The sequence below is a fragment of the Psittacula echo genome, assembly GCF_963264785.1.
Source record: "Psittacula echo genome assembly, chromosome: 5".
NCBI classification, from domain to species: domain Eukaryota; kingdom Metazoa; phylum Chordata; class Aves; order Psittaciformes; family Psittacidae; genus Psittacula; species Psittacula echo.
The window spans coordinates 49860332-49876596 of record NC_137739.1 but is presented as its reverse complement, the minus strand read 5'-3'; the positions used below and the strand labels follow the sequence as shown (position 1 = coordinate 49876596).

General features: G+C 39.0%; 1 protein-coding gene across 6 annotated transcripts in view; it reads right to left on the bottom strand.

The window, feature by feature from the left end:
• NPAS3 (neuronal PAS domain protein 3) overlaps positions 1-16265 on the bottom strand; it is a gene marked incomplete at both ends in the record, with an annotated part of 628566 nt that overhangs the window by 14106 nt on the left and 598195 nt on the right. For all 6 annotated transcript variants that reach the window (XM_080617339.1, XM_080617340.1, XM_080617341.1 and 3 more), the window contains 2 exons: positions 7994-8100; positions 14107-14300. In XM_080617339.1, coding sequence (XP_080473465.1) covers positions 7994-8100; positions 14107-14300 — 301 coding nt within the window. The remainder of the gene's footprint in view (positions 1-7993; positions 8101-14106; positions 14301-16265) is intronic.

Genomic DNA, 16265 nt, shown 5'->3' with positions numbered 1-16265 from the left:
TGCTTAACTTTTCTTTTCCCTCACGATTTGTCTGTCTCCCCATGACTTTTAGAACTTCAATCCTGCCATAAAGTGATTTCCTTCTGCTGCCACTGAAATAGTAATTTAGAAACTCAAGCCTGCTTTGAACACCAACTTCAGACAGAACTTCCATTACCATTAATAAACTCTTCCTGTTCAAACTGGAGGGGAAAATGAAATCCCAGATACAAATTTTGCCCTCAGCTACTAAAATGCAACATCAGAGGAGAAATTAGGCCCTGCTTGCTCAAGAAACTTAAATCTGTCCTCCATCTCTCCACTAACATTGATGTTCATCATATGACAACCTATGTAAGATTAATGACTTCAGAATATAATCAGCAATCTGTGGACACTGGGTACAAACACTCCATGTGTTTGGCAGGTCATTCCCAAAAGCCCACTGAGCAAAAGTCCCAGACTCACTTTATAAGTTATCAGACATCAAAACCAACACTGATCCACCACTGGCCACATCACTCACGGATGGCAAAGTCACAAGTGATTTATGCAGGTTCTTTCAAACGACTGCTAATAAGACCTATTGCCCCACTGTCACATATCTGATATATGCTACATATTTTACTGATACTATTTTCATATCCTTCTGGCTTTGAAAACTGTCTCCCTCAGAGACACAAGGTCAGTGATCCAGACCTTTGAAAAATAAAAGGAAGAGGAAAAAAAACCACAGTAGCACTAGTGTGTTTCTAAAACTTTGTTACAGTTTCTTCATACTTTCATATAATGACATTTTACAATGGATATTTCAAGGTGTACAGTAAGCTACGAACAAAATCCTTGGATTTTCAAAGGAGCAACACTGTTTCTGACTCAGATTACAAGCTGATGAATAGTTTTGGTCTCATTAATCTTGGAGCAAACCTCAGCAACAAAGGTAAAAAGATACAGGGCTGAAGAACTCTTCCCCACCATTTTAAAACAGCTTATATTTACATTATGTAACAAAAGTCACCACAGAAATAGTGGACAGAGTGAAGGTGAAGCTGCTGGAGGTGCACAGTAAAGCCTTTTATTCCCATGGCTTTGCAATTTATAATGTGCTTCTGCAATCTATCACAAGAATAATGCCAAAGTATAAATTCATCTTTGGGGTTGAAAATTTTGAGCACAAAGAGACTTTAAAAAAGAAAAAAAATAAAGAAAATTATTAAGGGAGTAACTGGGAAATCAGAGGTTCCCAGCAGAAGTCAGAGCTCAGCCTTCACTCTACAGCTCCTTAATGCAGTAGCTGCACTTATAGAGCTGGTACTATATGCATTTTTAATGTAAGAGATGAGCTCAGGTGTAAATTTCAACTGACTGAGCTGGGTATGTCTTACAATAGAAAGCCTACAAACTGACATGGGAATGTACTAATCAGTATTGCATTAAATTTAACTTGAAGATGAAACAGTGTCAGGAATTAAGTTAAAGGGTTATTGATGTAAATTATACCTGAAACATCTAGCAAAATAACTGTATATTGCTAAGATACAGAAGGCAATACTTTGCAGTTAGGTTTAGCAGCTAACGATTTAAGTAGCTTAAAGGTTTAACTTTGCAACATTTTCTGGTTTGTTTACTACTCAAAAGATCTGATGCTTCTGGTAAACTCTCTTATATCCTTTTTGTACAGAAAACATTTTCCAATAGCATACTATCTGTATGTAGAAAAAGCCACAAAATATTATGAAGAGTAGAAAATTACCAGGATTCAAAATTATATCTGAATATTTATATGGATAACTAGACTACCAAACAATACAATAGTAATAACTATCCTCCACAAACAGAAATGTAAGTATTTATATAAATTTTCACTTTTCAATGAATTAACCAACCATGAGTTAACAGTGTATTATGGAGAAAACAAGAGTGCAAGGTGTACATATATGTATGTTGCAGAGTGTTTTTCCCGTTCTTGTAAAGTAACCGGCTTTGGTCAGAGAGCAGACAAAGAAATTAAACTAGACACACCAATGTCTCTCCTAACCCAAAGAAGCATTTGCAGGAGCAAACACAATGTCTGCAGGATTTCAGAGCATGGCTAAAGGACACGGAACATGCACATTCTTGGTTAGGTGTATGCTTTTTAAGATTCATTAGGACTGAAAAACAACCACTAGGCATGGGCTAAAAACGAAGTCCATGCTCCCTTTTTAACTTGTATGAATAAAAAAATGTTTTCCTCATAGGCCCCTGTTTCGTCTGGTTTCTCATCTTGTGTTCCCCAATCTTGCTCTGTCACCATTATCTCCAGTCAAAAGGACATAGGGATTCCAGTTTCCAATTCAGAAATCTTGGCTGGCCCACAGTATGGACAGAGAGGAAGACTGCGCAGGTGGTCAGATCAACCCTTCTGCAATACTCTGAAAACACGATACACTAGACTGTCATCAGAATGCCAGGCGGGCTTGGTTTAAGAATTAGCTAAACACCAGACATTCTATCAGCCTAATTTAGAATCAATCTTGCTTTTTAGTGATGATAATAAACTTGTACAAACATGAGATTCATTTGTATATTTTAGCATTTCATTTCAGTCACAGAATGCAAAACCTGACATTGGAATCAGTTTGATTTTTTTGGTGATTGAAGATATTAAGCACTACAAGAGCATTGAAATTTCGATCTGATTAGGATAAAAATTCCTCAGGATCAAAACACTTCTTTTTTTCCCCCTACAGTTTTACTAATTGTGTGCTACTTGACATTGCAGAGTTATTCCACAGCATGATAGCAAAATATGTGAAGTGTATTTTACTGTTAGAAATTATCAACTCATTCTATTTGTTTTTCATGTGTTAGAGGTTATTAAGAGAATAAAAAATTATAACTGATGTGCATAAGTTAAAAGGGTTAGTTCAACTACAGCTGGTAGGCTAAACCACTAAGCAATATTTTGTACAGCAATAGAATTTTTCCACTGAACATACATAAAAGAAATCATGAATATATAACTGATTTGAAAGCAGACTGAGGGGGTAATATCCCTTGAAAAATAGGGGAGCTGTGAAAAAGGTGAATGTAGAATAGTTTATTTTCAGAAAGACTGGATTATTCTAACCACTGGCAACCAGATAAAGCAGATCAGAGGGAGTGCTACCAAACATACTCATCAGAGACCATTGCTTTATGGGAAATGAACTGCCCTGGCTCACTGTTCCTGAGGAATTCTTTTTTCTTATAGCTGTAAATCAAATCCTGAAGAAACTGGATGATATTTTCTAAGCAATAGCTGAGGACAAGAAGTACCTTTTTTGCTAGTGTCAGGTTTCTGAATTTAGACCTCAATTAGGATTCCAAAATAAAAAACCACGTATTATATACCAATATATACTTGTGACAGTGTTCTTGCAAGCAATATATTAATTTTCAAATGGTGGCACATTGTCCTATATTTGTCCAAATGTATATTCATAGTTGCCTTCAGATGTCTTGACTTTATTGCTCCTTGCCGCTTTCTTAATGACCTTCATTGAACAGTAACATTAAATACTTGATGTTCAACAAAAATCATTCATTTTTTTTCAATTAAGTGGAAGACGTATACTCCTAGAGCATATGATACCCACACATTCTTAGCAAGAAATGTACTTCTCAAATCAAAAAGGGATGTTACAGACCTCTGTATGTTAACAGTGTCAACCAAAGGGAAACACACAAGCACAGCATTGTACTCCAGAGAGCAGTGTCAGCTACCCTTGCTGAGCTCTACAGACGGTGCTAAGACCTGATACAACAGTAATTTTATTAATCTGCTTTATTTCTGATATTGATTTGACATAAAATGTATCCTTCTAGGGGTATTTTAACACAAAATATCAGGGATATTTTCTTGTCGTTGGAACAAGGGCAGTTTTATCCGTGGCTCGTGAAAATGTATGAACTACCCTATTCTTGATATGCAGTTCAGCTCCACAGTGTTTCTATGCAGAGGTAAGTAAAAAGAGAGGGTTGATCACCCTCCTCATTCTTACAAGTGGTAAAGTAGAACGGGGGGCATGAGGGGTGTTAGTTCTAGATGTGTAACTAGGAAACGTAAAATACGCAACATCAATTCTTTCATGCCACATATCCTAATGAAAAGCTAGGATTAGGGACTGTCTCTGACCCAGGGCACAGCTAGACCTGCAGTTCTTGAGGGCTTGGATTCAAACAAAAGTTGTTGCAGCTTAGGCAGTTGCTGTGTGTCAGCTGAGCCAACAGCTAAACCATGATGCTGGATGGTATACAAGCTATTAAGCTAGAGAACATTTTAACTATAATCTCTGAGAGAGAGAGACTCGATTTATGATAAGTGCTATCTATCAGGATTTTATCAGCGATTTGTTCAATAAACACAGTGAAGACAAATAAATGAGAAGTTTCCCAAACTTGTGAGACCATGAAGCATTATAAAATGGGAAACAGATTCATAAGGTAGAATTGTAACACCAAATACCTGGCTGAGAGATTTGTGAAAAAGCATGACCATTGAAGGCTTGAATGAAACAGGATAGAAACAATATCCCTAAACTTTTTATTTCTGTTTGAAAAAAAATGATGCTTCAATAACTTGTGGGATCACCACCGTGTATTACTGTGTTGGAATAAATGCAGGCATGTGGCATATGTAGAGTTAGAGCATGAATGTTGTTTTATTAATCCCCATGGGAATCAAGCTATAACTGACAAAAAAATCTCTAAGTTGAAGTCTTGACTGCACTGAACCCATTAGGAGTTATTGCTGTTTTCTTCACTGGGGTCAGAATTCTAGTCCATACAAATTTGCTTTTTTAGGGCATAATCCCCATGCCCACTGAAGCCAATGGAAACTTTTCAATTGACTGTAACTGACCTTCCATTAAGGCAGCAACTCCCTTATGAAAGACTGTTGTCACTGCTATAATTCTGCAGACATTCTTCACCATTATACTTGTTATGGTCACATTCCTGAAACTGCTTTTGTCTTCTTTTGTCTGTGGCAGATAGTGTTAACAAGCCCTGTTTTGCAAAGTTTCCAATGGGCTGCTGTGATTTGAAACCATCAACAGCCCTCGTGATTTTTTACGTGTGATTTTGTGAAACATTTTCTTCTTTGTTTGTTTTCCTTTTCGATGTCTTTGAATAACCTGGTGAGAAGGCAGGATGTACTGCTCTTACTTTTTCAGTTTTTACTGATATGTTGTCAGCAAATAGGCAGAGTGGCAGTTTTAGTTGTGCTTCTTTTTACCCTTAGACCTACCATTGTAATTTGGGATTCCTTTTGTTGTAAGCTTTAAAAATTATTTTCTCTCCTGTAAAAATCCATCAACATTTTTAGCTGCATTCTGCAGCCCTCCCTCATACACAAGCTTTTCAGTTTGCTGCTTTCACAGGTTCTACTTCTGCTTTTCATGACTGCTTTCTAACCATTACTTTAGCTTGAAGCTCCTCTTCAAAATATTGCATGATATTGCTGGTACAGGCTGGGGACTGACTGTCTGGGTTGTTGCTTTGTGGAGAAGGACCTGAGGTTCTGGTGGACAGTATGCTAAGCATGAATCAGCAGTGTGCTCTACTGGCTGTACTAAAAAAGTACAGAAAGTCATTATTTCCCCTCACTCATCACTTTTTAGATTGAATCTGGAATCTAATCTTAGGCCCCCAGCAAAGGAAACATATTGATAAACTTCAGTAAGCTTAGCAGAGTTCTGTCAAGATGGTCAGGGGCTGGAGTACTTGCCCAGTGAGGAAAGGCTGTGGGACCAGGCTTGTTCAGCCTGAAGAAGAGGTGGCTTCATGAAGACCTAACAGCAGACCTGTGAGGAGGTTACTGCAAAGATGGAGCCATGAGGTGCACAATCAAACCAGGGAAACTCTAACTGGATAAAAGAAAAAAAAAAAAAATCACTGTGAACATAAGTAAGCCCTTTTAAGGATAATTGGAACAGGCTTCTCAGAGAAGTTGTGTAAAGTCGAACTTTAGAGGTTTTCAAGATCGTGCTAAAATATTTGCTTTGGATCAGTGTTGATCCTGTTTTGAGCACGAGGTGGGACTAGACAATGTCACAGAGGGCCTTCCAACCTCAGTGATTCTATGAATATCCTATAAGTCAAGGGAACAACTAAACATAAAAGATGTAACCAGCCTCAACTACTGAAAAAAAATTAGCCTAGGAAGGATAATTATTCCGTAGACATACAGTCAAGTTTGGAACTACACTGTGCTGGATGACGGTAAGGGGAGAAAGTCCCTGTGTTTATAAACCTTGCAATCCAATCAGCTAAACTGGACATACAGTGAGAGTAGGAACACAGGAAGGTGAAGTCATTTTCTAGAAGTAATTCCTGTCTCCAGGGTCTCCTGATTCCTAGTCCAATGCTTATACACTGGACCACACTGCACTCACACTGTCTGCATAGGTCTCTCAGTTTTCTGAAGATGAATGTTTCATAAAGCATATTCTATTTCAGAGAGAAGTGGTCATTCACAAGATTAAGGTCTTTTTCAAATGGGATGTTCATCTCTGCCAGGTGGTATGCTAAGTCTGAGTCATAAATATCTTTTATTTCCTTGGTCAGATAGTGCAGTGGAAGTGCAACTTGTCATTTTTGACTTCCAGTTTCAAGAGCACCAAGTAACTTTCTGAATTTGCTCCTTCATTTGTGAGCAACTGACATATTCTCCTGAATAGTAAATGCTCAAAATGCAAATGATGCAAAATTACTTTGTTTATAATTTTGGATAATTGATTTTATTTTTTTTCCACAGAAATATACCTAGCCTGACCTTCTTATGCCAAACACAGCTCACCTTCTAGAAACTTCAGGGATCATTTGAAAGCTTTACAGAGCTTTATACTGTTGTTGGCTGCCATATATTATCATAGAAGCTGTCCCTGTTCTCCTGCTTTCTAGCTGCAGTTATCCTCCTATCGTCCCTTGCAGATCATGCAAGGTACTTCTGGATTTAAGATTTATATAGCCTTCTATTGTAGTCATATGGTTTTGTAAAAGCTAATTAAATGTCCCTGTATTTGGGTTGCTACCCTTTTATTAAGAAAGGGCACGGTTCAGAGGGAGCAGAGTTATTCAAATCTGGGACTATGAATTTAAGAGGCAGTTTGCAGACAGTCTTTTACGCTAAGAAAACACACAAGTCAATCATAAATGTAGTCAGTCACTGAAAGTTCCAAAAACTTGTCTGGCTTCACTGCAGGCACAGATAAATTAGAGATTACGGGCCTAAGTCTCTTTTCACACCACAGTAAATCAGGAGCACGATCGCTGAAGTCAACAGATCTCAACAAGAAAAGAATTAGGCCCTATGGCTTTTAATAAGAGCAATACAAAGAGTTTAATTACAAGCAATCAAGCTGAACCTCCCTTCCCCCATAACAGACATATGCACATGCTCTCTGGTAAGGTTTGTATCTTGTCATATTTTTTGTACTTCTGTTATCCTTATCCTGATCAGATACTTACCTGTGAGCAAATAACAGGGACATAGATGCTACTGGGATGGGGGCAATTTGGATGATAATACACAGGGTGGTTAAAACACTGGTAGAGCTATAGCTCAGTTCTGTATTGAAAACCCTGGAGAAATCCCAAATATGCTGCATTTTTTGACCTTCCCATTTTGACTCAGAAATAAAAAACAAAGAGAAGAGTTCATTTTCTGTGCTAGGGAGGGAATTTCTCACTCAAGCAATACCTCTTTGAAAGAGTAAAGTAATGCACAGCACGTGTAAATGAACAGCTGTTGGAAACTCTGGTAATACAAGTATCATTTTTTATTTCCACATATGTGAAAAATCTTATATGTCTATAAAAAGACTTGAAAATAAATCATACAAAAAGTTGTATTTGAGCTACCCTCTATGAAACCCTATTACAAAAAAAGTAGGTGGAAGATGAAGACCCCAGTCGTGCAATATGAATAATAGTTTAGGAACAATCAAATGTTGTACTAGATTATTTTGACAAGAATGGAAATACTTACAGTCTAAGTGACTATGTCTGATGCCTTCCACATCTTCAGCATGAATGAAGTGGTAACATCTCTTTCCTACAATATCTACAGGGGTCAGATCCATGTAATCGCTAATCCTAAAAAGATAAAAAAAAAAAAGAGCCTATGATTTGAGAAGGAAAAGAATAAATACAAGAACTGTCAAATGACTCAGAAATTGAGATCTGCTAAGAAGCTTTTTCACCACTATAGCAATTTGGATGGAATGTCTATACAAACAAGACAGAGCCATAAAATAAAGGAAAAAAGAAAGAAAATGTTTTTTAAAGAAACCTTGAAATCCTTTTATCCATTTAAGTAAGTGGAAAGTTAAATTCTAGTGCATATTCTCCCTGTAGCATAACACCAAGACAATGTAATTCCAGGAAATTGTAAAGCATTCGCAACAATCCAAAATCCTCATTAAAAGACCAAGATGATTCAAGGTTACATAATAAAGTAAAAACATGTTATGTTTATACCAAATGATTAGAGACACATTTCATTTCAACAGATTGGTCTTCTATTGGGTATATCCATGAAAAAGCTCTTCAACCATTTCTTGGCACCAAGTCCAAACTGATATTTCAAGGGATATAATTTAAATGCTGAGACACACAGATGCCTCAGGGTGTTATCTTTTTTAGTCTAATTCATTTGGGAGCTCAGCTTTCACTCTGGGCTCTTTCAACTGGGACTTTGTTGCTTATTGCACATAGAAACTTTAAAATCTATTCTGCAGACCTTTGTGTGCGTGGGTCTGTGTGTGTGTCTGTGTGCTTGTAGCTGTGTGCATGTGTAAACTTCTGTCATGGAGTGTCAAGGTGTCAATGTCCTTAAAAGCAGTACAGAAAATAACAAAACAACTGGAAAATGCCTTGCTCACACAAGCATTTAAAAGTATGTGTGTTTTATAAATAATGTTTTAGGGTTTGAAATATGCTGCAATGACTGGGGTTAAGCCCACTTTGCAACTGTAAGATATAATTGCCATACACTTAAGGGAGTAACAAGAAACATCAGACATCTTGACAGAACCAGATAGCTGCAGCGTGATGCTGAAGGAGGGCAGTGGGGAGGCAAAACCAAAGATCGAACTGCTTAGGTCTGAGGGGTTCCCCTATAGCAGGCAAGAGGGGGTGAACACAGCCACTTGGTCACTGACTTAGCAGGGCTGTGGTTGCCTGGGTGTCTGAGGCAGTGAGAATGCATAGACCAAAAAGACTGAAGGAGAACAGAAGCATTAAGGCAGCAGGCACCACAGCAGCACTGGTGGTTTGTCCCAATTAAAAATAAAACCAAACATGAAAAACATCATAGGTAAAGCTGGTGTACTCAAATATGCTAGTAAAAATTGTCAAATCAAGCCTAGCACAGAGCAAAACAGCCATCTCCCACTTTCACGACAGAGCACGAAAGGATGTGCACTTTCAAACAACTGCCTAGTAGTTACAGAACTTAACCAAATGTGGGATACCCATCTGGGGATACTCATCTAATGTTTATCACAAACCACAGGTGAAAAGCACCCTTCCTACCTTCTTAGAGGGTACACAATTCACCAGGATAAAGACAAGTCCTGAAACTGGCAGCAGGACTCCCTGTCTCTTCTGCTGAGTTCCTCTGCTTAGGTTACACAGTGAATTTTGGGTTTGGAAACGAAAAACCTGCGATCTCTGCTCAGTGATAAGAAACCTCACCAGAATGAATAGAAGTTTTTGTCCCCTGGACTGTGTATATCTTTTTTATACTAAACTAAGTGCATAAACAGCCCATGGAGCAGGAACAAGAACTCAAGTTTTTCCCCCTCTCATGTCATGACTTTCCTCTCTGACACACTTTGCAGTTGCTTCTCTGACCCAAGAACTCTGTTAGGAAGTGGCTTTGCTTCAAGCTCAGGGAGAAGAAATCCCACCCTGCCCAGCCTAGTAGAAAGGGGCAATCTCCAGGCAGGCGACTGCCCTGTGATGTACCCAGGCTGTGAGCGTTACAGTTCACAGGGCTGAAATGGAAGATGATCATTCTGCTTTCCCCTCTGCTAAATCTGACTCAGTTGTATTTTGTTTCTCTGCAGCATCGTGTTTGTGTAAAGTCTTCACAGATTAAAATGAGCACAGCAAGGCAACAGTAGAAGCAGATTCAAAATCCCTTAAGTTTAATGTTGCACCAGGTGAGGTTTAAATTGGATATTAGGAAAAAATTCTTCACTGTAAGGGTTATCAAGCCTTGGAGCAGGCTGCCCAGGGAAGTGGTTCAGTTATCATCCCTGGAGGTATTTAAAAGATGTGTAGAGGAGGTGCTCAGGGACATGGTTTAGTGGTGGACTTGGCAGTGTTAGGTTGGAATTGATGATCTTAAAGGTCCTTTCCAACCTAATTGATTATACAGTTCTATAATATTAAAAAAAAGCTGTTTCAGACATATGAATGCCATAGGATTTTTTTTTTTTTAATGAAAAAAGTGTTAGAAGAAACAGAAAGAATATCCAGATAGAAGTGATGATCACTGGCAAGCAATGACACCAAAACCAGAAGCAAAAGAAATAACATCAAATAGGATACTCATGCTTATATTAAAGGTACCACAGATGGAAGAAAAAAAAAAATATCATAGTGCATCTTAGAGTACTAGTAAGTAGGCAGATCTTGTGTCTCTCAAGCTCTTTGACAAAATGAAGTGACAGGTTGATAGGTAGGAACTCAGTTTGGCTGAATACACAGACCTGATCCATAAAACATAAGCACAGGCTTACATTTGAGCAGATCAGTGGTTTCAGTGACTTACAGGGCTGTTAACATGATTGAAATTTAAAGGTAGGTATGGTACTCTTCTTTGCTAAGTTAGGACCAAATTGTGCACACATTTGTAGGCTTGAGGCTCCCTACACAAGACTGTTTCTGTATATCAGCAACCACTGTCAAAGCCAACAGGCCAAAATCTCTTCCATTTGGAAAGCACCATATGTACTGGCTTATTTCCTTTTGGGCATATATTAGCAAATATGGCTATAGAAGTCCACATTAAACTGGGCTAGGCTCTCTCCAGATGGTCTCCAGTCACTAACCACTGACACTGAAAATACACAGACTGATGCTGTACTCTAGTAATAGTCTCTTTATTTTGCTTTATTTATCTTTGTCTAAGATGATTTTCCTCTGCAGCTGCTTTTCTCACTCCATAGACTACTAAAGAAATTCTAGACTATTCTAGACTATTTTAGACTAGATAGTGAAGTTTAGATGACATAAAGATGATGAATACTGCATTTGGAAAACAGACATGGATTAATATACCACGCTTTAGATGACAGAATTTTACATCCCCATTTAACAGTCTCAGAACAAAATATTAAATGTTAGAAAAAGCCAGTGTATTAGCTAATGGATCTTGTCCCAAAGGGAAGCAAACTGTTTACTAGTTTGTGCACTGAGTCCAGGACTGATGCAGATCTCTTCATTGGGAGGGAAGTAACAAGATGCACCCAAAGACTTGAGTAATGTCACTCCTGTTCCCTGCTGTTGCAGGCAGGCAGCCACTTGGAAAACTAGGAGTACTATTGATCTCACCCCTGCTGATCCAGTGGTCCACTGTGAGCATTCATTTTAGTTAAGTAGCATGGCTTCTGCTCTATATTCCCTGCAGCTGCCAGCAACTCCCCATTGCTCCATAAAGAGTGCTTACAGCTTCCCCAGCATGGATCCATTTTTTTCTGTTTTCCTCAATGTTGTGCTTTCTTTACTGTGGCACCACAAAGAATTTCCTGGCTGCCCACAAGTGCCAGGAGTCAAGCCCATTTATTCACGATGGGATACTTACCTCCTTTTCTGTAGTCCCAGAAGAGAGATCCCAACTTCCGTGACTCAGAGAATGGCCTTGGCAGATGCCCAGATAATTCATCTGACATTTTCAATCAGCTGCTCAGTGAATTCCTTCCCTTCCTCTGTCCTTACTATTCCTCCAGCTTTTACAGTCATATTCTGCTTTGTACTTGCGATGAAATCCGAGTCCTGTCAATCTTACTCCAGTTTCCATCAGTGGAAATCCCGCTGCCTCAGTGAGCTAACATTCACCTCCCAGCCCTGAAGAAGTGTTTCTACTATGCAAAATTCCTTTTATAAAGTACTTTTAACATTAACACAAGGGCTTAAAATGGAACTATTGCAACATAATTTCAAGTACCATCATATGCATTCTACTCTAGTATATAAGAAAAAATCTACAGCAAAAAATGCAAAGTTGCTTTATAATGTTGCCTTTACCTTAATGGACAGATACCAGCAACGCATTTCACAGAGGCCATTGAAGAGCTCTGTAGTGGTAGCAGCTTTCCATTACTACCTGGGTAGGCTGCAGTCAAATCAAAGGCAAAAGGTTTCTTCTAGATCCTGCTTCTAATCCCCAGAGCATTTTCACCATCTGCCAGAATATGCAGCACCTAGATGCTCACTGGTTAGAGCCACAAGGAAAAACTCAGCCCAAACTTTAACACTTCTAAGGAAGCTTTCCCTGTGACCTTGTGCAAGCCACTTTCTACAGAGCAGTTTTTCAAAGCTTAAAAAATAGACTAGTATATTCTTTTCTAGATAATGCTTTGGAAGTTTACATGAAGTGTTCTCTCTAGTAGGCAAGTAATATTATTAATAATACTATTGTGGCAGGTCAGCAACATGACAGCAAAGATAACCTCTTAACTGAAATCCAAGTTTATTGAAATTGTTGAAGGCCCTGATTCAACAAAGCATTTGCACTTACCCATTTTTATAGAAGTTTATATTGATGTGCTATCCTGATCATAGGTACTCTGTTATGACTGAACAATTATGATTACTCATTTCAGAGAGTTTCCACTATTAACTTATAATATGCTATGGCTGCTGTCACATGAAAAGCTTGTATTGCCCATCTGGATTGTTCCACTTTTTGATGATAGTTCTCCTTGACAAAATTTCTTTTGGCTGCATTACTTTTCTTCCTTTCCAGTCTTTCCCTCTGAGCTCAGACTTCCATCAGTGGACCCAAACTTCTTTATTACTTATATCTTCCTCCTCATATATCCTGTTCCCTGGATTTACTTTTATTTTCCAGGGCCCTGAGGACACCAATAAGCCTTAATGGTCTTGCCCAGCCCCAGACGTCATTTCATCCTCCTGGGGCTCTCCAAACCCTGCCCACAGCCCAGAACACCATGTCAGCCCCCCAGGGCATCAGCCCCTGCCCTAGTGATGCTGCAGCAGGGCATGTCTCCAGCTCCCTACATCCCTGCCCTGCCTGGCCCCTGGCCCAAGTCCTGCCCTTGACCTGTCCCCAGGAAGGTACCCAATGCCTGGGGCTGGTGCTGCCCCATGCCCCCTGCTGCCCTGCTCCAGGCTGGGATGGTGGGATGGGGCCTGGCTGCCAAGCCCCTCCCCGACAGACCTGATGGTACCAGCTGCCAGCCCTCAGGGAGTAGACAGCTGAATTTAAATCCCATCTTTCACCTTCCTAGATGACGTGTTGCTGTCACATTGAACATAGCCCCCCCAAACAACTTCTCATCACCTGTTCCCATTTCGTTGCTGTCTTCCCAGTATGCCCTTAACCAATTTTATTCTACAGTTTTCCCACCTCTTACTGCAACAGATCCCACCTCTCTAGCCTACTATCTAGGCCATCTGTGCTTCTGTTCCATTAAACACTGAGCACGATGTGCTGTAATCTGCAAATTAGTTCAAAAATGGAAAACTTTAAAACTTCAGACAGAACGACTTGTGGAGGGGAGGACGGGGGAGCATAAGGACAGCTATACAGGTCAGACCAGCGTCTGTCTAGTCCCAAATCTTGCCTCTGAGAGGGACGGTGAGAGATTGTAAAAAGCAGGGAAAGCTTAGCGGAATCTTTCCTGGCCTATCTTCCCCTATGCCAGCAAGATACCATGCAAATTAAGTTTTATTTTTATGTTCTAAGAATGTAATGAAAATGAAGGTGATGATGACGAGAGTGAATTCAATGCTCTCATACAACACCCAGATGATGCTGCAGAAGTCACAATTTTAAAGCTTTTGCAAAGCCCATGGAACACAGAATACACACAGCTAAAATGAAGAAAAAAGGGCTAAAAGCTGTACCTATTTTCACAGTAAATGATATTGAGGTCCATATTCACACGAGTGACAAACATGTGGCAGTCAATCCTGACTTCATTAATTGTAGGAGGTGGCAAAGCATGAGCAACGACAACAAGTCCCATGATTTGGCTGGGTACTGTCCGTCCGTGGGACAGTGACACTCTCAGACGTAACCGGCCTGTTATATGAATCACCTGGAAAATAAAAACAACAAAAGAAACCCCAGTGAATTCTGGATGCAACTGTGACATCAGTTTCTTTTAATGGATAGCATTACTATTCCTTACAGACTACTTAACACAGCCAAAAATTGTACTAAGCAACTGCCAGTATTAGTGTTAAGCTTATTAATATTGGCTGTCAACATGTTCTATATGTCCTCATGGCAAAAAAGAAGGCAAGAACATTAACAAGCAAATGCTTCACATTCATCAAATAAAAACCTCAGAACTCCTGTGGTATTGATTTTTGTTGTGGTGGTTGCAGAAGAAAAGAAGGAGGAAAAAATGAAACTAGAAATTCAAGAAAAGAAAAGAGAGTGGGATAAAACTGAAATAGTGAAGGTAGAAATTGATGAAATACTGATTTTATAACAATTGGAGATTGAATATGAGACAAAAAGATAGACAGTTTTGAAACTTTTCCAGAACGGATTTAATTGAATTGCTAGTCACCTACACCATGGAGACATGATCGCAGCCTTGAATTACTTCCTTGTGGTGGACAATTTGAGAAGCAACGGCCTAGAAGTGATCAGTGAGCTCAGCTGCAGGATGGTCTTTCTGCATCCACAGCAAGCTTTTTTAAGAGCTGGTAGACATGTAATGCCTTTGCCTAGAACACTATGTATGTATGGAGAGTTCTGGGGTCAGAAGGATTCTTTCCCTATTCACAAGATAATGCCAGAAGATGCCCGGAAAACCCAAGTACACCCCTGGAGAATGAAATTCTAAGAATGCTGCCTGCTTAAATGGGTTAAGTTGAAGTTGGCAAAAGAATAATTCACCCTTAAGGTGTTCTGTGGATAAAGAAAGAGGTGTTTGTTTGTTTGGGTTTTTTTTAAATAAAAGATTATAAATACAGCACTGTTGCCAGATGTCAAACTGAAAATGGAAACTGCAGTTGCAGTAAGCATGGATAGGAGATCCATAAGAACTTGCAGTTGAAGGCTGTCCCAGATTTTCACCCTCAGTGTGTTACAACATCAACATGAAGAGAAGGCTTCTAGGAGATGGGAGCCCCTTTCACTGTGATCGCAGACATACCACCCAGTGGTCAACGGAGATGTTGGTTGGTGCCAGGTGCATGTGAGGAGGTGACACAGATGGGATGTAATTATAAGTCCGCTAATATTCATCTCACAAAGACAGCAGCCAAACTCTTTGCTTCTGATCTGAGATTGAGTGTTAATAGAAAGTGAGAAAGAAGAAAATCTTTCATTAATAAGACTGCAAACCAAAGTGCCTCCAAGTTCAAATCTAATTCAGATCTGTGATCTAAGCCTTGACGGTTGTTTCTTTTTCTTAACCTGATCATTAAAATATCTCCTTCTCCATTATTTTACATTTTAACTTCAGCCAGTGTGGTGAATCTGAATGAGGAATGTGATTTATAACAAATAAATTTGAGTTTGTCCATTTCAGTTGCAGGCTTCTGACCATCCACATTTGAAGTAATCATTGCCTCAGCTCACACATAATGCACCTTCCAAGGGTAAACTCTACTATGAATATTTGAAAAAGCTCCTAAAGGCAAGGATGCAAAAACACCATTTCAAACACACTTTATTTTTACTTTTTTTCCTCAAGACCTCATTAACTAATGAAGAAATAGCTAAAAGAAATAGGATTAACTTCACAGGAGGTGCAGTAATAGTATATTATGCTCCTTCTAGCTACGCTTGCACATACATCTGCTTTTTATCATTATCTGTCTCTTTTTATCATGCAGTTTCAACTTACTGCAAAACTCAAATCTGTAAATGCTTGAAAAAATGCTGATGGATAACTAGTAATAATGTGAAAAATAATCTTATACTGAACGTGCTATGCAGAAGTATTGTTGTTCTGTTGTTTCTTCATAAGAGTCCTTATGCTAATATGTTTGAAGTTGGCACTATCACTTAAGGGAATTTTTAAGATACATTGTACTTAAAATCC